Source organism: Leptonychotes weddellii, chromosome 13 (assembly GCF_054177405.1).
Source record: "Leptonychotes weddellii isolate Sample4059 chromosome 13, ASM5417740v2, whole genome shotgun sequence".
Lineage (NCBI taxonomy): Eukaryota > Metazoa > Chordata > Mammalia > Carnivora > Phocidae > Leptonychotes > Leptonychotes weddellii.
Window position 1 is genome coordinate 72,776,860 of NC_138381.1, and position 22,611 is coordinate 72,799,470.

Consider the following 22,611-nt stretch of genomic DNA (forward strand, 5'->3'; position numbering starts at 1 on the left):
AGGAGCCTGATGCGGGGCTCGATCCCAGGACCCTGGGATCATGACCTGAGCCGAAGGCAGCCGCTCAACCGACTGAGCCACCCAGGCGCCCCGAAAATATGTTTGCATAAAATCATATACCAACGTTCACAGCAGCATTCTTTCATAATGGCCATAAGTGGAAACAGTCCAAACACCCACCAATGGATGACTGGATAAACACAACGCGGTCTCTCCATACAGTGGAATATTGTCCAGTAATAAGAAGGGATGAAACACGGAGGTAGAAGCCGCAACATGGATGCACCTTGAACACGTGATGCTGAGTGAAAGAAGCCGGACACAAAAGGACAAATATGGTGTGATCCCATTTGTACGAAGTGTCGATAACAGAGACAGAAAGCAGATCAGTGGTGGCCAGGGATTAGGGGGGAAGGGGTGGTAGGAATGCAGAGTGACTGCTAATGGGATTCAGGTTTCTTTTGGGGCTGATGAAAATGATCTGGAATTAGGATAATGGATGCCCCTTGTGACATGGCTCACCTGGTGAATATCCTAAATATGAACTTTGTGACTATCCCCAAACCGCTGAGTTGTACACTTCAAAAAAGTCGAAATTCATAGTGTGTGAATTACATCTCAACCACAGTTTTTTTTTAATTAAAAATTAAATTGACAAATTAAAAAAAAACCATTGTGTGCATGCTGCATTTCTGGACTGGGTCCTCTTTCTCCTCTGCCTTCTGGCTGCAGGAGATGGAGCCTCTTTGTGTGCTACCAAGAAGGCCCCCTGGCTCTCTGCTTAGCTTGCAATTGCTGATTGATCACATTTAGATTTTCATTATTTTTTAGCCCGTAAGGCTCTGGCTTCCTGGTAAGTTTTTTTTTGTTTTTAAGATTTTATTTATTTATTTGAGAGAGAGAAACAGAGACAGAGAGCATGAGCAGGAGGACCAGCAGAGGGAGAGGGAGAAGCAGACTCTTGGCTGAGCAGGGAGCCCGACATGGGGCTTGATCCCAGGACCCCGAGATCATGACCTGAGCTGAAGGCAGACCCTTAACCAACTGAACCACCCAGGCGCCCCCTCCCCCAGTAAGTTTTAATACTGGCTGGGGCTACTCCCTCCTTGGAGCTCTTTTTTTTTTTTTTTTAATTTTCTGAACTTTCCTTGGCACGTGTATGTTTCCATAAGACCTTTAGTATCAGTTTGTCTAGTTCTGGGGAAAGTGCTTGTGGGCATTTTTGTATCTTTAGGATCATTAAATGTATAAATCAAGTTGGAACTGACGTCTGTCTAAGGGTGTGGCTGTATCAGGAAGCCCTCAAAAGTGACAGTGGGGGGCGCCTGGGTGGCTCAGTTGGTTAAGCGACTGCCTTCGGCTCGGGTCGTGATCCTGGAGTCCCGGGATCGAGTCCCGCGTCGGGCTCCCTGCTCAGCAGGGAGTCTGCTTCTCCCTCTGACCCTCCCCCCTCTCATGCTCGCTCTATCTCATTCTCTCTCTCAAATAAATAAATAAAATCTTTAAAAAAAAAAAAAAGTGACAGTGGGGTACTATGTCCAAACCAGGGTAGCCATTGTCAGAGACCAAGGAGTTAGAGTAAAATAAATCTCCGCTGGGATCAGCCCTGCCCAGGTGACAGGTCCTCCTTACTCCTACCTACTGGGGCTACCCCATTTGGGGATAGTCACAAAGTTCATCTCACAATTCCCCTCATTCAAGAGTCATTTTAAGGGGGAGGCCTAGAGTCCGTGTCATGAAGGTAGGAGTTACTGAATTGAGACCCACCACCAGTTCCTCCCAGGACGAGCAAGACCAAGGCCAGGCCCCCACCTGCTGCTGGGTGCTTGGCGGGGCAGGTCTCTGCTGCCTGCAAGTGTCTGCCCTGAGCTCTTGGAACTGGCCAACCCCAAAGGTGTAACTTGGGGTCCTGAGAGTCCCACCCCCGGATACGCAGGCAGTCAGGGAGGTGAGTCTAAGGAGACTTTATTAGCACCGTGTGCCCTCAGCGTCACATGGGGGCACACAGGAGGTGCGAGCCGGCTCGGCGTCTGAGCCTCCCCCGCTCTAGTCCCAGGGGAAGCAGAGGACCTGCTCTCCGGCATGGTCTCCCTCCCAGAGAACAGCGCTAGAGAGGGGAGGGCTCCTCCTCAACCCCCCCATCCTGCATCCCTGCCCTGGGCTGTGTCCCCCAGTTCCTATGTGGAAACCCTCTTCCTGGTGTGATGGTACCAGGAGGTGTGGTCTTTGGGAGGTGATGAGGTCTTGAGGGTGGTGTCCTCGTGAATGGGATTCGCGCCCTCATAAGAAGAGGCCGGAGGGATGCAAGAGGTGTGCAGCCTGGGAGGGGCTCTCAGCAGACCCCGACGGTGCCTCCAGAGCTGCCAGAAATGCACTGTGGTTGATAAGCCCCCGGGTCTGAGCTACTGTGTTACAGGACCTCGGCAGCGCCCAGCCATGGGCCATGGAGAGTCAGGCTCGCTGAGACTCGTGGGGGCTGGGGGGTGGGGGATGCGTCGTGGCTCCTTCCCTTCTGTCTCCTCCGGCTCCTCCCTCGGGGCCCGACCGCCCGCTCACCCACCCAACAGACGTTCACTGTGCATCCGTGGGGGTGCTGTCCCCGAGGCCCGCCGTGGGCGCCAGGCGTCTGCTCCTCCCCGTGCCTGCCCTGTCGCCCGAGTTCCGGCTGTGATCTCGATCGTGCTGAAGGCGGGGGACAAAAGGCATCTTCCCACCGTGCTGGTGGCTAGCAAGCCCTGAGCCTTGCCTGTGGCCGCTGGAGCCCACATTCTGGGTCTGGCCCCCCGCTTTGTGGGTGTGAGGGCCATCGGCTGCAGTCGCCTCCCGACTGCAGTCGCCTCCCGACTGCAGCCAATGAGTCTGATTCGGCCGCGGTGCTCTAATCTTCAAACCCACAGTCCAGTCGCGGCCCCTGCCTTCCGCTCCTCCAGACCATCCAGGGATTTATTTAGATGGAATCCCTTTCTGCTTACGATTCTTGGACTGTTTTGTTTTCCGTGCTGAGCCTTGACTACAAGGGACACTGCTGTTGGCCCAGAGGTCAGGAGTGCCTCTTGCAAGGACCCGGTGCATTTGCTCTGGGGGGCAGAGAGAAGCAGGCTGAGCACTGTTTGGGCACTGGCTCACGTTCAGCCTCTGGGGATGGAGAATCCCACTGGCGATGTCCCAGCAGGTCAGGAGAGAAGACAAAAGTCCAGTAAAAAGTCAGGAAGGCAAACAGGGCATGGCCTCGAGATGCGCACACGGGGAGTGAGTACAACAGGAAGGGGGAAGAAAATAACAGGCATTCAGTCAGGCGTCCCACGGGAGGGACTGCAGGGTACGCGGGGCCCACTCCCTCTGTCTGTGACAGACAACGCTAGCCAGTCTGGGCGGGCTCCCCGGCCAGTGGCTGAGCTCAGGGAGCTCCTCAGCAGGAGACGTGAGCTGGTGTGGACGGGCAGAGAAGTCAGGAAGGAGGAGGACACTCTCAGCAGGGGCAGGATGCAGTGTGGGATGCACCAGTCTCTGTCTGAGAGCAGAGTCATGGCGGGGAGGCTGGAAAAGCAGGCTGCTGCCAGCCCATGGACCCTGGACGCTGATGCCTGGCCACAGGAGGGAGGGGAGTCTGCGAGGTGGCCAGTGCCCACCTGATACAAGGGGGCATCAGAGGGGCTGGCTACACAGAGCAGGAGGAGAGCGCGGAGTGGGGAGGCAGGGTTATCAGATGGGAGGCTGGACGGAGAGGTTGGATCAATCTCTCATGCGCACACGTGCACACACACACACACACACATCTGGTAGGTGACCCTGAGTCTCCTCATGCCGAGGGCTGGTGTCCCTCTGTCCATCTGGTACAAACATGGACTCTGGCCTTCACACATCAGCCTGGGGGAAAGTTATAGAAGAAGTGGGTTAGCCCTAACCTTCCTGGCGAAGCTGAGACCACAGGGACAGCCAGCACATGGGGCAGGGGGCACACGTGGGGCCATGGCTGGGCCTGCCCCTTTGGCTGGAGTCATGGCCCTCCCCTGAGCCCACTGCCCCCAACGAAGCGTGCCCTGCTGCACCACGGTTCTCTTACCTTCACTGGCCATGGCTGGATGGGGGTGCCATCCCTGCCCATGCAGCGCGGGACAGACATGTAGGCGGCGGCTTCCCTGGCCAGCAGGTCCCAGCGGGCATTGTGGCCGAGGTTGCCTGTCGGGTCAGCTGGATCCAGGATGATGGGCCTGCAATTGCCATTACAGTCAGGCTTATTCCTGGTAACATCGGGGCGTCCTCCTGAGAGACTGGTTGGACTAGTCTCCTCCCTCACCCAACACTCTGCCCCGGCCACTTCTCCCTTCTACATCCAGGGCAGACATCACTAATCAATCACTGTGTTCCTTTGGGCCACACCCCTTCAGCAGGTAGCTGGCATTGGTAACTCATCACGGTACCGGTCCTACCACTCTCCCTTCCTACATCTGTGGCAGATGGACCACCTCAGAGTCTTTTTCAACATACCATGCTAAGCGGCCATTACCCACGGACTGGAGATGCATCACGAATCTGTGAAAGCTTCTCTGCTTTCTCTGCACCATTTGAGAGGGAGGCAAGATCTCAAAGAATAAGACATGCTTACGTTACCTGGTGGGCTCACAAGTAGGGCTGCCAGATTTAACAAATACAAATAGAGGATGCCTCGGTTAAATTTGAGTTTTGGATAAACATAAGTATATCCCCAGTGCTGCATGGGACATACTTATCCTAAAAAGCGATTCACTGTTTATCTGAAATTCAAACTTGACTTGCAGCCTTGCACTTCATCTGGCAACCCTATTTATGGGGGACAAGGAAACAGACTGCCTGTCCCTCAGGTGCTAAGGAGGTCCCTGTTAGAAAGGAGCTCAGTCTTAGGAAGAGGATTTTGCTGTCTCTGGTCTGTGCCCTCCGGATGTGGGAGAGCGAGCAACCGTCTCTGAGACTCTGTGACGGTGAGGGTGGGCCAGAACCTGGGCTGGTGAAGCTTCCAGTTCAGGAAGTCTCTGACAGTCTTGTCCTTGTTGTTGTAGTTGACGGTCCAGTAGACACAGAGCTGGCAGTAATGACTGACCAGCTTTAGGACGGGGCGGAAGCCCTGGGCCATGTTGAATTGGGCGTCCTGGCTGCCCTGCTCCCAAGCATGCACTGTCAGGAGTTCCAGCCCGTGCTGGGGGGCAGGGAGCCTTTCCCCTTGGGCATCTTGTTGCACTGGGGAATAAGGGGAAAGAGGATGTGTTGGTTCACACTGGCAACGAAGAGGTGCAGGAGGGACCCCTTCCAGAGCTGGCAAGCCCACCCCCAAATTCTACTGAGCACCTCCATGTGTCAGATGCCTGGCCGTGCATTATCCCCTCAAATCCTGTGACCTAGCCCAGTTTTCCAGATAAGCCAACGAAGGTCCCATGGGCTGGGAAGTACCTCTCCTTCCGCTCCACCAACCCAGGGTTCTGGCCAGGGCTGGCCCTGCCCCCACCCAGGACCTCGCTGGGGCGGCCCTGTCCTCACGCCACACCTGCTGGTATCAGGGTTTCACCAGTCGGGTGAGACTCTTCAGCTTGGTGGGCCAAGAGATGACGAAGTCCCGCTGCAGCTCCGTGAAGCAGGTAGAGTGCTCGCCTGCGTGGTTGTAGCTGTGGATGAGGTCGACGTAGACTTGAGACGGGGGCCTGTAGCCGGGGACCAGCTGGCCTGGAGAAAGGGAGGGGGCCACCATCAGTTCACTCCCCAGAGTCCCGCTGGGGCCAACTGAGCAAGGACTTCCAGGATCTCCTACTTGGGCATTTCCCTAATGGCTGGGCTGGGACCCACTGGGGGAGTGGGGAGCCACAGGGTGATTTTAGTTGGAGCACAGACATGGCATGGCCCAGCGTTAAAATATCTTATGTTCCTTCCTGCCCCCTTTCAACCCTTCCGTTTGCCTATCATGAAGAAAGTCTCAGCTGGGAGCTAACTCATCTTGAACGGCTCTTGGCTGCTTGCTCATCCCTCTCTAACACAGGGAGAGCTTTGGTCTCAGAGCCTCCGGTAGGGAATAGGACCGTATGTGGTGAGCTGATGTCATGCTCTGGTTTCACTGCCCTTAAAGGCATTCCTTGATATTCAGACTCTTGCTTTCTGAAGAACGATGTAGATTCAGATACATTTCTGGATGAATCCCTTCCTTGTCACTTGTTTTCCCAACCTCGGGAACCAAATAAATTCATATACAGGGGATGTCCTCACTCTGCAAACTCCCCTATGCAAACTCAGAACTGAATAGATACAAAAAGATCTGTGTCTGTTTTGTTTAGGGATTTATCCTCAGTGCCTGGAGAACGCTGGGCACATGCTCGGTGAATTTATTGAACTCATGGATCCTATGGGTCTGTGGCAGGTGGAGGAGAACCGTGCACAAATACTCAAAGCTGGGGATGCACGGCGACGCCCCAATACCCACATCATCAAGGGATGACACTGGTGCTCGAGGCAGCCAAGTCCCTCACCCAAGGTCATCCATCATGTTGGTGCAACTGCTGAGACTAGGGCCCAGCCCAGAGCCACGGTGAGACCACGTAGCACTGCTGTGTGAATTAGACAAAGGTATCCTTTTCTCCACTTTGCAGGAGAATGGTGATAAACATACATGTGTACAAGGCCTACGTGGTGAACAGGTGTGCTCTGATTGTGCACTGCACAACCTCGAAAACTGTCCCTGGCAGCCCAGCCTCCGCTTTTCCCCCTCTCAGGACTATGCCTGGGTACCTCACCTAAGGCATTAAAGGCTGGCAGCACGTCAAAGTCCACGCTCTGATCCAGCATCATCTGGGACGTCAAGGAGAAACTCAGTACGCGGGAATTCTCCCACTTGGGGATCTCGAACTTCACCTCGAACTGCATCTCCTGCTGACATGCCTCCAACTGGGCTCAGATCTCTGAGATGATCTCAGCCCGCCTGTTCCCTTGCTCCGTGAACTGGCTGAAGCAGCTGAGGAACACCACTAGATCCGCATCCGAGCAGCCTTGCAGAGCTGTGCCTTTGGCTAAAGAGCCACCCTGGGGAGGACACAGAGGTGGCTTGACCCCTGAAGGACTCCTGCTAGAGTCTGTGGGTCAGGAACTTGCTGTGTGACCTTGGCAAGTCACCTAACCTCTCTGTTTTACCTCTTCAATATGGGGTTAATACACAGTATGATTATGAGAAAAAGAAATGTGCAAGACATAAGTTTAAACCCTTCAACAAATGTAAACTTTCTCATTCTATCAAATTTGGGGGTTTGGGGGCTGGGAGAGATTTGAGGGATTTTTTTTTTTCTTTTTGACTGGTGGTTCTCAAGCCTGTCTGCATCAGGAGAGTTTTAAAAAAATGACTGATGTCTGGCTCCTATGCCCCTGAGACTGTGATTTAATTGGCCTGGGAGGGGGACTGGGTATCAGTATAATTTTTTAAATGATTCTAAGTGAGGCCACGGTTGACAACCAGTGAACCAGGTTATCATCTTCAAGTGTTATGGATGAGGAAGGTAAGGATCAGAGAGGGGAAGGTATTTGCCTGAGGTCACACAACAAATCACCAGGCCTGGGACTTTTCATTGGCTGACTCTATGCTGACAATCTTCTGGAGCTGACCTGGGTCTCACTTGTGACTTCAATTGTGGACAGAGGTTGTATCTGATGTGACTTTTTATACACCCCCAGCATCCCTCTACCTTCTGGGATCAGCATCCTGGTTTTCTTTGGGGGAATCACTCCTCCCCCACACTCAGGTCCATGTGCAGCTGACTCCATCATATGAGCCAGGCTTGGCCAGTCAGAGCATGATGTCTCCCTAGTCCCACGGATTAGTTTGGGGATGGGTATAAACCCGAGTCAGGCCAATGAGATTCAATCCCAAGACTTCTATTTGAACTTTAAGAAAACAGAATGCCTCTTTCTGGAAGTTTAGAGATGCCAAAGACCATCATATGGAAAGGGCCTGTCCAAAACAGAAAATGGCAGAGCCAAGAGCTGGGATGAAAAGCTGAGTCCTGATGACCCTGCATGGGCTCCTAGATCTAGCTGTACCTGATGGTAGATCTACTCCAGGGCTTTCCATTTGCATCAGCCAATATATTTCTTTTGTTCCACCTTTTGAGTTGGCTGTTACAAGCAACCAAAAGAGATGTGTTGGACATATCTGGGTCCTCTCTCTGCCATCCACTCACAACCACATTTTGGTTTCTCTTCTACACCTGGCCTTGTGCTGATTGTCATAAGGATGATAGAAGTGGGTCAGGCCTGGCCCTGGTCTGGGAAAGATCACCAGCCTGCAGGACGCTCCTTGCCCACAGCTCTCTGGGGATTTACCTTGACCACCTTGAGCACTTTGATAGCAGAATTCTGGAGGCAGTTTTCCCTCAGGAATGAGCAAATGGTATCGACGGCCTTGTTCACCTGAGCCAAGAACTGGCGGTTGGGCTGGAGAAATTCACTGATGAACTTGTCGAGGTCCCCAGCTGGGGTTTGGTAAAGGAGAGCAGGCTATGGAAAGAATCCGGGTAGGGCCAGCTTGAGACAGGATTCCCTATGAATGCCCTGGCCCTGACTCTTGATATCCTAAGCGGATGAGACTCTCATGATCTCCATAACCTTTTTCTTTCTCAGCTGGTTGGTAGGTCTCTGGGGTAGCATCAGCAGGACCTGATTTCCAGTTCTGGTTCCACCACCAACACACAGCCTTGGTCTCCCCACTTTAAATGGGGGCAAGAACAAGGCCCATGCCTCACCAGATTGTATTATTAAGCACTGGTTATGAGATCCTGCTGAAAAATAGCAAATGCAATAAAATCATGTCCCTTTGGGAGCTGGCTATCATCTTAAGTGGGGTCCCCTAGAAGCAGAGCCCGTGATGGGGATTCCTGTGCATGGATTAACTGGGGACAGTGCCTGCAGGAGAAGGGGGGTGACGGAAGTAGGGAGGGCCGGGGAAGGAGCTAAGTAAGGCTCCAGCTGGAAAAAGCTTTTTCCTGATCCCACAGGGAACGCTGGACTAAGAACTGCATCACAGAGCTGGTCTCGCCTTCAAACAAGGGTGGGCCTTTTGTACCCCATGTCACTCAAGCACTGGCTGGGGCCGAACAGCCTGTGTCTCAGCTGTAAGCCATCAGCAGCAAACACTCCTAGCAGCTGAGGATGTGTGCACCAGCAGGGAAAGGCGATCTGGGAGTGGGCCCCAACAGCATCCGCCACCCCAGGGACTCCTCTCTTACCATCACATCCCAGGGCTGCACAGACGTCCCTTCTCCACTCTTATAGCAGGCCTGCATCCCCAGAACTGCTGCTTCCTGGGCCAACAGCTCCCAGCTGCCCTGGCCCACATTCCAGGCGGGGTCGGCAGGATCCAGGACCAGGGGCCTGGGAGCAGAGTGGATGGGCAGGCAGGTGAGGAAGGTGGGAATCAGTGAAGGAGCAGGGGTGTGGGAGGGACTAGGAAAGGGTGTGGGAGCTGGGGAGAAGGAGAAGAGTGTCAGGACCTTAGGGTTGGCCCAATCTCTCCCAAGCACAGTAGGGTTCCTGTCTGGCCGCCTCAATGAGGAAGGTATTGGGTGGCCCCTTAATTTCAGAAATGATATTTTATTGTGTTAATGAAACTGGCCCTGGCTCCTTTGGGGGCTCCACGTGTCCATGCTTCCTCAGTGAAGAGTCCAGAAGGAAGCAGAGCGAGGAGTGGGGTTGGGGCACCCAGAGCCCACCCTGGACCCCTCCTGGACACAATGATGACTCCAGGGCGACAGTGGGGGAGGAGAAGGATGATGCCGGGAAGGCAATGGGGAAGTGGGTCTGCACCTCTTTTTCTGAAGTTGGCCAAGAAGGTGCGTTCTGATATCCGGGTCCTCAAAGCCATAGTTGACCGTCCAGTAGACACAGAGCTGCTGGTGCTTCTGGACAAGCTCTAGGACAGTCTTTAGCCCTTCGGCCATTTTGAAAGACTCTTTCCCACAGCCTTGCTCCCAGGCGTATATGGTCAGGAGCTCCAGGGCATAGACGGGGGGCAGAGAGGCACAGGCTGGTTGCTGTCTTTTGTTCTGAGCTGCAACCTATGTCACCCAAAGCCAATCAAAGAATGAGTGGATGTGAGCACCTACTATGTGCTAAGCATGGCCCTAGGAATAGACAAACAAAACCACAGAAAAAACAGAACCCTTCTCATTTTACAGGTGGATAAACTGAGGTCCGGGGTGGGGTAGTGACTTGTCCAAAGTCACACAATGACCTGAGACTAAGAATCTCAGACTTGATCTCCGCCTGGAGTCTCTCCTCAAAGGGTGTACAGGATTGGGGGCTGCAGTATATTCAAGCTTGGTATGCCGACATCCGTCGCAACAGTGACGTCAGCAGCAGTGGGTGCTCAGTAGATGTTTGTTGAATGAGTACATGATTGCGAGTGCATTCATATTAGTGTTTAGTGGGGGCGCTCTGGAGGATGTTCAGGGTTTATTTAGTACAACTTACGCCGAGGACAGTGATGGCGGAACAGCATAAGCTAGGGCTGGGGGTGGGCAAGAACAGGGAAAGCATTAGCAGTGTGAGGATGGAAGACACACTGATGAGCTAGAGAGGGATGGGGAACCCCACCCACAAGAAATGAACACTTGGCGCCTGATGGAGAAAAGATTTTCTCTCAGCTAGAGGCTTCGGGTCTGGGCAGGAAGTGGAGGATGGAGGAGGTGGTCCTTCTACTTGGGATGGCCAATAAGAAGCGAAGGAAGGGAGAGGTCTGCCTAAGACAGGAGCTGATTGGCTGGGGCAGTTGCCATGACAGCAGCTACTTCCTGGGAGAAGCTAGGGGGTATGGAGGCCTCACCTGACCATACCAGTGCTTCACTAGCAGGATCAGGTTTTTCAGCTTGGTTGGGCGATTGTTCACGAAGTTCCTCCGCAGCTCTGAGAAGCAGGCCGCGTGCTCGCCCCTCTGGCAGCCGCTGTTGAGGAGAGTCGAGTAGACCTGGGGCGCAGGTTTGGCGCCAGGGCAGAGTTGCCCTGTGGAAATTTGAAATACTCTGAGCACAGAGCTCTAACGAAGACATCTGCATGTCCCAACCCAGCCACTCACCAGCCTTTATTAATATTTGAACGTTAATTACATAGCACTGCAATCAATAATACACAATCTACAACGTAGAATAGCAATCGGAACTTTTTTTTTTTTTTAAGCACCAAATATGTGCTGGGTGCTTTTCAGTAATTTTCACTCATCCACCCAAAAACTCTGCAAGGTGGGTGATCTTGACCCCAGACATGCTATGTAGCATAGTGGTTAAGGGAATTAGTCTCCAAGGCACAGGCTGGAGGCAGCCCTCACCCAAAGCATCAAAGACGGGCAGGAGGGTCACATCCATCCAGCTTTCTAGGGCCGTGGACACCAGCTGGAACTGCAAAGCCCCGGGCACGGTCCGCTCAGGAAACTTGAGGCTCAGGCCAGGGACTGGGTCCTGCCACGGGGATTCCAGCTGTGCCCGCATCTCATTAAGGATCTCTGGGCGTCGGGCCCTTTAGTCCTTATAGTCTTTGAAGCAGTTGAGGAAAATGACGAGTTCGGCATCACAGCCACCCCTCAGGTCTGTGCCCCGGCCAAACGAGCCCCCCCTGCAGAGGAAGGACCATCTCAGACCCGCGAGTGTCCCTGAGCTCAGGAGTCAGACTCTGACTCCAACTGCTGCCCTCCCCCCCCCCCATCTGCAGCCCAGACACTACTGGGCATCTCACTGATGCTGGGTCCGGGGGCACCAGGACAGAGGCAGTGACCTCTGACTCTTAGAAGCCTGGCAGAGTCTGACTATATCTGTCTGCACCTGCCCTCTGACCCCCCGGGCCCTGCACAAAGTCAGACCAGCGTGCAACAACAGATAACGGGGGATGCAGTGAAGGGGGGTCAGGGATTAAAGATTTTAGCCGAACATCTGCAGCACCTACTGATGGCACATCTGGACCACAGGTTGCAAATTGAGGTCCCAGGACCAGATGGGGCCTGCAGAAGTGCTCTGTTGGCCTGTTTCAATCAACCAACCAACCAACCAATCAATCCATTCATTCATTCATTCATTCAACACATTTATGAGTACTCACATGTACCAAGATATGGGAGTACATAAAAGGTACCTGCTCTCCTGGAACTTATATTCTAGCAAGGGGAGAGGAGTGAGGGACAGTCAGCAGACAAAAGCCCTCGGAAAGTGCTGTGTGGAGGCACGTCAATCAGGAAGGGGACCGGGGATGGAAGGGAGGTTGCAGTTGTAAATTGAGCAGTCAGGCCTCCGTGAGAAGGGGACTTGGGCCCCAGACTTAAAGGAGGGGAGGGAGCCAAGTGGATGGGGGAAGAGCCTTCCAGAAAGAGACACCAGCCAGTACGGACTGTGCCTGGTGAGTTCAAGAAGCAGCCAGGAGGCCAGTATGGAGTAAGTGAAGGTCAGAGAAAGACCAGGAGCAGATCCTACGGGCCTTGAGGCCATTGTACTCAGTGAAACCACAGAGGATTTTGAGCAGAGGACGGAAGTGGTCTGATTATGGTAATAACGGCTTAAAAAACTATCATTAAAATTTTTTTAAAAGCTGGCACTCAGATATATACCTCGGAGGGCAGCACACTGCCCTTCCATGGATGTCCACTTGCCCTGCCGGCCCCCCGCTCCTTTCCCTCCTCACTGCGGTGCCCTAGGAAGTGCCCATCAGTGTCTCCACGCACCGACTCACCTTGCTGACTCTGGAGGCCTTGTAGACACAGTTCTCACGAAGGCAACCCAAGATGACATCGATGGCCTTGCCGATCCGCTTCTGGAACTGGGGGTTTGGTTTCAGGTGGTTCTGGATGAAGCGATCCAGGTCCTTGCCGGCGATCTGAGACAGATCCAAGGCCGTCCCCAGCGTGGAAGGGGTGATGCAGGCAGCCCCCGAGGGGCCGGAAGCTGGGCCTGACGGCTGCCTGCTCCCTGCCCCTGGGCGCACAGCATGGAGACTGCTGCTGTCCTCAGGGGTCCTCTGGGCACAGTCTCGCTGGATGGGGTGGCCTAAACCTGAGCTCCCAGCACGTGGAAGGCCCTGGAAGTGTGTAGGAAGGAGTTGTCTTACAGGCATAGAAGTTTCTCCATCCCTTCTCTCGCCAGCCCCCTCCCAATGGACAGTCAGGGTGACTGAGACTAGGAGCGGGGAAGAGGGAGGGCCACCGTAGCCCATATGGTGCCTTTGTGCAGATTAGAAAAGGGTGCCCTTACAGACGGGATCCATTCTAGAAAGGGCCCCTGTGCTGGGTGGACACGGTGTGGTAAGCGGACAGTAACCCCGCGAGCACAGAGGTGTTCCTCCAAGCAGGCTCAGCTTGGTGAGCAGGTTGTTTGCATGCCTGCAGCCCCCACTCCACAACTCTGTCCCACACCCCACGGCCCCAGCGCCCGCTAGGTGCTCAGCAAACACTGAGCATGTGAATTAGGCGCGGCTTTACACCTAACAAGGATCCCCGAAGCCCCTCACTCACGGGCCCCTCCCAGGGCTGCACAGCGCCCCCTGCCGCCTGCAGGAAGCACGAGCGCTCATAGCAGGACCCTGCCTCCCGGGCCAGTAGATCCCAGCGCCACGCTGCTCCGTCCCCCACATCCCACGTGGGGTCAGCCGGGTCCAGGATCACAGGCCTGCAAATCCAGAGGGACAGGAAGGTTCCGGTTGGTACGACGGTCAAGATCAGGGGCTCTGAGGTCAAGCAGACCTGGTTCCAATCCCGGTTCTTCTACTTTCTAGCTGTGTGACCTGGGGTAGATAACTTATCTCCTCTGAGCCTGTTTCCTTTTGTGCAAAATGGGGATGACAACAGTGCCTGCTTTCGTGGGCTGTTGTGGAGATTAAATTGGATCAACGGTCCTCAACTCTGGCTGCACATTAGAATTATAAGATACGAGGATCTATCCCCAGGGGCTCAAGAGTTACGGCCATGGCTTAGCTATCTTATTCCTACGTGTGTATCCAACGGTGCACGCACACAGAGGTGCATGTACAAGACGGTTCCTAACAGCCTTCTTGTAACAGTCCCGGGGCAGAAACAACCAAATGTCCATCATCAGCACAATGGGAAGCATACTGTGATAAATTCGCACCATGGAACACTATTCAGCCGCACAAAACAATAAGCAACAATAACCAAGTACACACAACGATCCAGAAGGATCTCAAACATTTAATGTTGAGAAGATGTCAAACACAAAAGTACATGCCGTGTGATTCCCTTTCAGTAAGATTTTAAAACAGACAGGATTGGAAGGGTAACAGAAGGGGTCACCTCTGGGATGTCCCTGATCGGGAGAGAGAAAGGGGAAGCTCCTGAGGTGCTGGAAATATTCTCCCTTGATCTGGTGGTGGTTTCTTTTCTTTTCTTTTTTTTTTTAAGATTTTATTTATTTGACAGAGACAGCGAGAGAGAGAACACAAGCAGGCTCTCCGCTGAGCAGGGAGCCCGATGCGGGGCTCGATCCCAGGACCCTGAGATCATGACCTGAGCCGAAGGCAGACACTTAACCCAATATGCCACCCAGGTGTCCCTGGTGGTGGTTTCACGGGGACATTCACTTTATAGAACGTCATCAAAATGTGCCCTTTGGATAGGTATGCTGTGTGTCGCTAAAATGTCCACACGTACGATATGTTCACACAAGAAAAATCTTTTTAAAAACTGCCCCAAGAGGGGCACCTGGGTGGCTCAGTGGGTTAAGCATCTGCCTTCAGCTCAAGTCATGATCTCGGGGTCCTGAGATTGAGCCCCACATCAGGCTCCCTGCTCAGCAGGGAGTCTGCTTCTCCCTCTCCCTCTGCCTCTGCACCCCACTTGTGCTCTCTCTCTCTCAAATAAATCAATAAAATCTTAAAAACAAAAACTGCCCCAAGTGATTGTAATTTCCCTCTGGGGCTGAATCCACGGAATGAGGAAGCCACGTGCGGTGCCTGGCTTTGGCCCCCACCTAGGCCCACCCAGTTTTATCATTGTTAATTATCTCCCGAGGCCCAAGCCCAGGAGAGTGGGTAGGGGGTGTGGGGAGGTACCTGGGTCTCTCAAGCTGCTGCCTCAAGAACTGGCTGACCGTAGCCTCCTCGAAGCCATAGTTGAGGGTCCAGAAAACACACAGGTGCTGATGCTGCTGGATCAGGCCCAGGACGGTCCGGAGGCCTTGGGCCAGGCTGAAGGCATCCTTTCCACAGCCCTGCTCCCAGGCGAATATCGTCAGCAGCTCCAGGGCATAGGCCGGAGGCAGCATCTCCCTCCTCTCCTCCTCCTGGCACACCTGTAAGAGGGTAAAGGGAGGGGAAGGAGAGAGCTCTCTGCAGAACTTTGCTGGATCTCTCAGTCTCTGGGGCGCGGACCCCACAGGCTGAAGCCTGGGACGAGATGTTGTGTTCTAGAAGCAACCTGATCTTTCTCATCTGCCCTCACTCCTGGAGCTTCAGCCAAGTTGTGGGCTCATATGAGATCCAAGCTCCTGGGACTGGGGAGCAGTCAGAGAGAGGCCAGTGGGTAGTGTGAAACTGTTACTGATCCCCCAAAGGAAAGCGTGGCAGAACTTGCCCAGGGTCAGAGGGCAAGTCAGTGGCTGAGCAAGAACAGGAATCCAGGACCTCTTCATCCTAGACTTGCTTTATGATGAGTGGTCCAACAGAAGGACCAAGCCATGTGCCCTGAGATTTTGCGGGGCCTGATCTCTCATCTCTAGGCACAAGCTGGGCACCCCTCCCTCAATACACAAGAGCCTATCCACAAACATGAATATTTCGGAGGGAGGGTGTTATTCCTGAGGCTGGGATGGGAGGTGTACAAACTCCACATTACTTCATACCATACATAAAATATTCCAAGTAGTTTCAAAGCCCTAACACCACAGGAAAAGAAACATCTTAAAACCTTTTGAAAGGAAACACAGAAGAATAATTTTTAGAAAGTCAGGATAGGCAAAGCCTTCTTACATAAGACGCACAAAGCACAAATCACATAAGAAAAAGATGAATGCACCTGATTACATTAAAATTCAAACATTATCTGTGACAAAAGACCTATGAACAAAGTGAAAGTACAAGCCTCGGACTAGGAGAATAGATTTGCATTATATCAACTCCCTAAGAATTAGCACCCAGACTATATAAAGAGCTCCAACAAACCAACAACAAGAAGACAGCTAACGCAGTAGAAAATAATAAACAAATGATATGAACAGGCAATTCCCATAAAGAGACACATGAATGGCTGCGAAGCCTAAGAAAATATTCTCGCTGTCATGAAATCACAAATTCCGTCACGAGTGCCTGGAACAAGGACCCTTGGTGGTGGCCTCACCTGACTGTACCAATGCTTCACAGCAGGATCAGGTTCTTCACCTTTGCCGAGCGAACATTCACAAAGTTCCTCCGCAGTTCTGAGAAGCAGGCGGAGTGCTCGCTGCCCTGGCAGCCACTTTTGAGAAGCGTCGAGTAGACCTGGGGCGCAGGTTTGATGTTGGAACTGAGCTGCCCTGGGGGTGTGAAGTGCCTGAAGTCAGGAAGGGTTCTGAGGCACAGGATGGAGAAACTGGGGGGAATTTGGTGGCAGGGGGCGGAATCCACTAGCATGGGGGGTTTGGAGGATGAGGAAGAGAGCCTGGAGCTTCTCAGGAGGCAGAGAGGAAAGCTCGAGACCAGAAGGAAAGGTCCCTTCCTTCCAAACCCAGGGCCAGGCTGAAGAAGAGCAGCCGTATTCCAAGGTGGCTAAACAGGAATGATGCTTCGAGCTGAGTCAGGAGTACTTAGAATGCGGCAGTTCTGCCCTCCCCGAGGCTCCCTCAGGCGGCACCAGAATTCCACCATACATACCTTTAATTAATCGGTGCTATAGGGAAAGGAAACGAAGCTGGAGAAGTAAAAGGCAAAAGGTCCTGATGCCTTAGCAGTGATAGCTAATATTGTTTGAGTGCTCACGACACTCCAGGCAGGCACTGGGCTGAGAGTTTCACGTTGAGTCCCCCATAGCCCCACCAAAACCTGATCAGGCAAATATTCCTCACCTCATTTCACAGCTGAGGACCCCGAGGCACAGAGAAGAAACTCAGTACTCTTCCTAAGGTTACATAGCTGACAAGTGATGGAGACAGGACTGGAACCTAAAGCTGGCTGACTTTATGGTCTGTGCCTTTCCCTCCACCACTTCCTGTGGGCCTGGCCTGGGAAAAGTAAGCCCTCTCCATAACTGCCCAGGTTCCTGACACCGCTTACTTGCTGTGTGACTTTGGGCGAGTTACTATCCGTCTCTGTGCCTCAGCGTCCCTCTTGGTAAAAAGGAAGATACAACAGTACAGTTCTCACAGGTTTGTTTGGAGGGATTAATGAGATAAAACGTCAGGAGCTTGGAACAGTGAAGCATTTAATAAGGAGTAGCTATTATGATTAATGTTTGCATACCCAGAGGGTGGGTGTACCAGACGGGGAGAGCGTGGCTGTCTTCCAGGACCTCATAACTGGATAAACTCAAGAGACCTATCTCCCAGGGCATCATGGTTAATAATAATAATAATAATAATAATAATAATAATAGTGGAGAATAATAATAAGAAGAAGAAGAAGAAGAGCATGTGCCAGGCACCTTTCAAAATTCATCACATACCTTAACGCATACAGCCTTTCCAAAAACTCCGTAAGATGGATAACTAGGGTCGCATTATTATTAACATTTTACAAATGTGGGCACAGGGGCACCTTATTATATTAAATCAAGGATGGATATATTTTGAAGGGGAATGCAAAGATCACATTAATGGTTTTAAGATAAAAGACAAGACTTTGCAGAATTCTGGCCTTGTCCCCAGACCCCTGCTGCCGGGTGCATGCCCCTTTGCTTTCTCCTTTGGGGTATTTATGGAAGGGCTGAGCAGCACTGTTTTGGCAGTGGCTGAAGGGAAGTCTCCCCAGTTGCTTGAGCGAGGGCCGAGCATCTGGACAGCAAGACTACAGATCCAGGAGGAACTGGGCTTTCTTGGCCCAGACTCAGTATGTTCAGTGAGGAAATTGGAGCCCAGAGAGAGTTGCCCAGGCCACACAAAAGGTCAGGGCAGGAAGCTCTGTCTTACTCCTAATGCTCTTGCCCCCAAGCCTGGAATGGGCCAGGCACCCCTCACCCAGAGCATCAAAGGCTGGCACCAAGCTAACATCCATCCAGTTTTCAAGGTCCATGGACACCAGGCGGAACTGTAGGACCCTGGGCCTGTCCTGTCGAGGAAACTCAAAGCTCAGACCGCGGATGGGTTTCTGACACCAGGATTGTATACAGCAGGGTCTGCAGCTCGTTGAGGATCTCTGCCCGGTGAACACCCTCGTCCTCGTAGCTCTTGAAGCAGTCAAGGAAGATGACAAGTTCAGAATCACAGCCACCCCTCAGCACTGTGCCCCGGCCGGCGGAGCCTCCCTGCAGAGAAAGGGGAGACCATGAGCACACAGCTCCTGGTATTTGGCGCCATGCAGAAATGCAGGTCGAGCACAGCCAGCTATGAGTTTTCGAGAAAAGCCATTTTCATTTGTAAATCCGTGATTTCTAAATGTTGGCAACCAACTTTGAACATTTTCGTGAGTTTAAAATTTTTTAATTTTTTTTTTTTTTAACTGTGGGTGAAACAAACTCTGGTTTGCAGAACACGTTTGTGACCTTTGCCTGGGATTTAGTCCAGAGCTACGATATGACTTGCTGAATTTTCGGGACTTTTCTGACAGGTGTTTCTTCCTGCAAAGCTGTGGGCCGAGGACTTGGGAAGGAAACTCACACACGATCAGTCTCTCCTCTGTGCCTGCAGCTCTGTCAAATGTCTGCCAACCTGTAAAATCTCACTTCCAGGCAATACCCCTGATGTGGTTTACTTGTGGTTACACGAGGCAGTGAGGCTCAGGGTGGTGAAGTGAGTAACACAGCCAGGAAAAGACAAGAACCAGGGTTAGCCCTCCAGGGGCACCTCCCCCACCAAGCTGGGATCGCCAATTACCCCAGTGGTATCCCAGTTCCTTTGCAGCCCGCTCCTCACATCGGGGGCTGCCAACCAAGGGGGAACGGGGCAGAGCAAAGAGAAATATTGTAGACTGAGCACTTTTGCACACGATCATCTCAGTGAAGCTCCCAACAAGCCTGGGAGAAAGGTGCCGTCATTGCTCTAACTTTACAAAGGAGGAAACGGGGAAACGAAAGTGCAGGTAAGTTTGCTTACCAGCGCCCTGCCCAGAGGCAGCACCAAGTGCTTTCAATTCAGGAAGTCAGTTCCGGAGGTTGGGAGGTGGGGCTCCAAGCCTACATTCTTCCTGCACCCCCTCCCCCATAGATTAATTCACTAAAAAAATATTTTTTTTTTAGTGTCTAAACCTACCACAATAGAAGAGAGGGTTGTAAAGAGACTTTTGCCACATTTGCTCTATTTATTCGACCTCTGTTTTCCTCCTTATGTGATTTGAAAAGAAATTCCAGCCACTGTGTCATTTCATCTGCATACGCTTTCATGGCCATCTCGAACATGGTGATCCCCAGTGAGGGGTGGTGACGTTTGTCCCAGGGGACATTTGGCAATGCCGAGAGACAATTTTTGGTGGTCCTAACTGGAGCAGGGGAGCCCCTTCATGTTGGCCCCGGGCGTGGGGGTTCTTCTGACAGGACTGCAGAGGCCTGCCACCCCTTCCTTGCTTTCTGGTCCACCTAGAAGCCCCAGGCTCATCTTGCACATCTTATTCCAGCCCTGGAATCAGCCATTCTTCCAAGGAGCCCTTTCCGCAGGGAGGAGCATCTCAAGACTGGAAAGGTAGCCCCTAGCCCTACCCACTTCACCATTGTCTCCTTCAAAGCCTGGAATGATCAGAAGGCCATAAGCTACATTCAACCACGAGAGCTGTTTCCAGGTTTTCCAGGGAAGCAAAGGATGCCACAGCTTTAAAGATTCTTAAATTCTTGCTCCAAAGAAATTCTTCCTGTCCACCTCCAAGGGCAGAAATCTGCCTCCACATTTCATAGGCTGCAAGTCTCTCCTTCTCCTTCCCCTTTCCTACCTCCCAAGCTAAGACTCAGCCCTAGGAAACCACTAGCTGCTCTGGGGTCATCCCCTGCTCATCCCTTCCCTGACAAGCTCCAAGTCCCCTCTACCCCAGCCAGCTTCCCTCGCTGCATCCCTGGAGCCCCTGAGTTTGCGCTAAGAGGATATGGTAGGTGTCGCCCGTCTCCCTGAGTCTGTGGGCAACCTGAGGTCACAGTGGCAGCGAAGCATTTAAGTGACAAAAAGTGGCCTGGACAGGGCTCACCCACACCCAGTCCCAGTTTCCCAAGTCATAAGACAGGGACAATAATCCCTACCTCACTGAATATGGGGATTAAGAGGGATGACTCATTTAACGAGACAATGTTTATTGTTATTGGGTAGTTTCTCAGTCAATTAGGCTATTAGGGCTATTATAGAATGCTCTGTATGTATGTTTCTGCACCCTGAGGGTCAGGCATAGTGTGAGGACTGGAGTCTGTTTGGACCCGGTAAAGGACTGAGTGAGTCAATGAAAGAACCAGTGAGAGGCAGCCCACAGAAGCGTAGATGCAAGAAATCAGACCACCTGGCTTTGAATCTTGGCTGGATTTCTTACGAGCTTGGACACATTATTTCGTCTCTGTGCCTCAGTTTCCCATGTGTCAGGTGGGGTTAGTTGTCCCTACCCGGCCCGGCTGTGGTGTGCAGTCTATTTTCAGGGCACTTCGAACAGCCCTGGCGCATAGCAAGTGCGCTGCATGAAAAGAGCTGATAGAAACCGTCGTGGTCCGCAAAGCCCGTGGGAATGCGCCGGCATCCTCCGAGGATTGTCCCTATTTCTAGGTGTCCCCCCCTTCCCGCGGCGCCCACCTTGGCGATTTTCAGCACCCTCCAAGGCTGGGCAGCCGCGCGGCCCCCGGCCTCACGCAGGGAGGCTGCCAGGGCGCCCAGGGCGCGCCGCGCAGCCGCCAGGAACTCGGGGGACGGCTGCAGGCTGCGGGCCACCAGGCTGTCGAGGCCGGCGGCGGAGGTGAGTCCATGGCCGGCTCCGGGCCCCTAGCGCGCCCCGGCTTCCCTCTCGCGCTCTGCGCGCTCCCTGGGGCCTGCAAAGCCTAGGCCTTGGCTCTGCGCCCGGAGGCCGGGGAGGGGGCGCCCCCCCCCCGCCCCCCCGCGTCCCTCCGTCCCAGCCTCGCAGGCATTCCACTCCCCTCCCGCTTTCAGTTTCATTTCTTTTCAGCAGCTCTGGGCTCTTGCAGCCACTTTCCTTTTCCCTTCCCAGGCCCGGTTTCTTTTCCCCGGCCTCCCGGCTTCCAGGACTGGGCCCGCCTCCCCTGGAGCCGCCCCCCGCCGCCAGCTCCCACGAACTGCACGCGCCGGAACAAAACGCCTCGGCCTCAGCGGGTGCCCAGACCACGAGCATTGGCACCGAGCCACGGCCCATGAGCATTTAAGAAACGCGCAGGATTTACGGGAGGACGTGGCTACACCAACTCCTGAGCAGCCTGGAGGAGGTTCCCCCAAACAGAGAACCCCTGGCTGGCTCTCTGGCTGGAGGCATTCTAAACACCACCGGTAACAAAGAACACTTGCAGGACACGTGTCCCTCCTGCTTTCTGTCCATCATCGCATTCAGCCCTCGCAATAACCGGGATGCAAGTGCTATTCTCATCATACCCATTTGATAGATGAGGAGGTTAAGGTACACAGAATGGAGGCACCTTGGCCCAGGTCACATACATAGCCGGAAAGTTGTCAGGCTGGACTCAAACCCAGCGTGAGCTCTCAGTACTAGTGCTGTGTTCCTAGGGGAGCCAACTCCTCCTAAATAATGTGTACATTTAATGCAATTCCAAAATGTTTAGAATGCCATTTGTTAAAACTTCAAACATATCGTTCTGGAGTCCGTCTGTAAGAATTAAGAATTATGGGGCGCCTGGGTGGCTCAGTTGGTTAAGCGACTGCCTTCGGCTCAGGTCATGATCCTGGAGTCCCGGGATCGAGTCCCGCGACGGGCTCCCTGCTCGGCAGGGAGCCTGCTTCTGCCTCTGACCCTCCCCCCTCTCATGTACTCTCTGTCTCTCATTCTCTCTCTCGCAAATAAATAAAATCTTAAAAAAAAAAAAAAAAGAATTAAGAATTATTTTAAAGAGGAGAAACCGGGAAGGAAGGTCAGTGTAGAATGACACCTCACACAATATTACATCTTAAGACGTTATAAAGCTACAAGGAGAGTTAAGTCCCTTTGGGACTAGCACAAAACTAGCCGAGGAGTGGAGACCTGAATCTACCAGGTAGCTTGCTGCTGTTTCTATCTTCACGCCTGTCTTCTCCCTTTCTGGCGGCTTCGCGATTGCTCCTCCACCCAGTGGACCAGAACCTGAGCTCTTTCGCAGTCCATCCCCTCCGGTAGCAATGAATGTTGACGAGGACTTCCTGAAGTCTGCCTTACCCTAAAGGACATAGATGGGGTCAGAGGGTAAACTTCAGAGTTCCTAGTGAACCAGAAGAAAAGGTGGCAGACTACCAGTGAGCAGTGAGTGCCACATCACTGGGAGGTATTCAAGTGTAGGAAGAAGACTGGTAGGTTTGATGTTTCAGCGGGGGAGGGAGG

The 22,611-nt window shown here is 53.0% G+C and overlaps 1 protein-coding gene across 1 annotated transcript; it reads right to left on the bottom strand.

Annotated features, from left to right (window-relative positions):
• Positions 1 to 1,948: 1,948 nt before the first annotated feature.
• On the bottom strand, positions 1,949 to 21,739 carry OAS3 (2'-5'-oligoadenylate synthetase 3). Its single transcript, XM_081800953.1, is given in 19 exon segments — positions 1,949 to 4,211; positions 4,977 to 5,175; positions 5,178 to 5,214; positions 5,519 to 5,694; positions 6,753 to 7,038; positions 8,329 to 8,502; positions 9,231 to 9,375; positions 9,808 to 10,058; positions 10,826 to 11,001; positions 11,324 to 11,607; positions 12,704 to 13,056; positions 13,490 to 13,643; positions 15,043 to 15,281; positions 16,325 to 16,347; positions 16,350 to 16,499; positions 18,135 to 18,279; positions 18,281 to 18,421; positions 20,871 to 21,056; positions 21,719 to 21,739. Coding segments are annotated over 19 exon segments (3,354 nt in total). The 3' UTR covers positions 1,949 to 3,997.
• Positions 21,740 to 22,611: the final 872 nt, after the last annotated feature.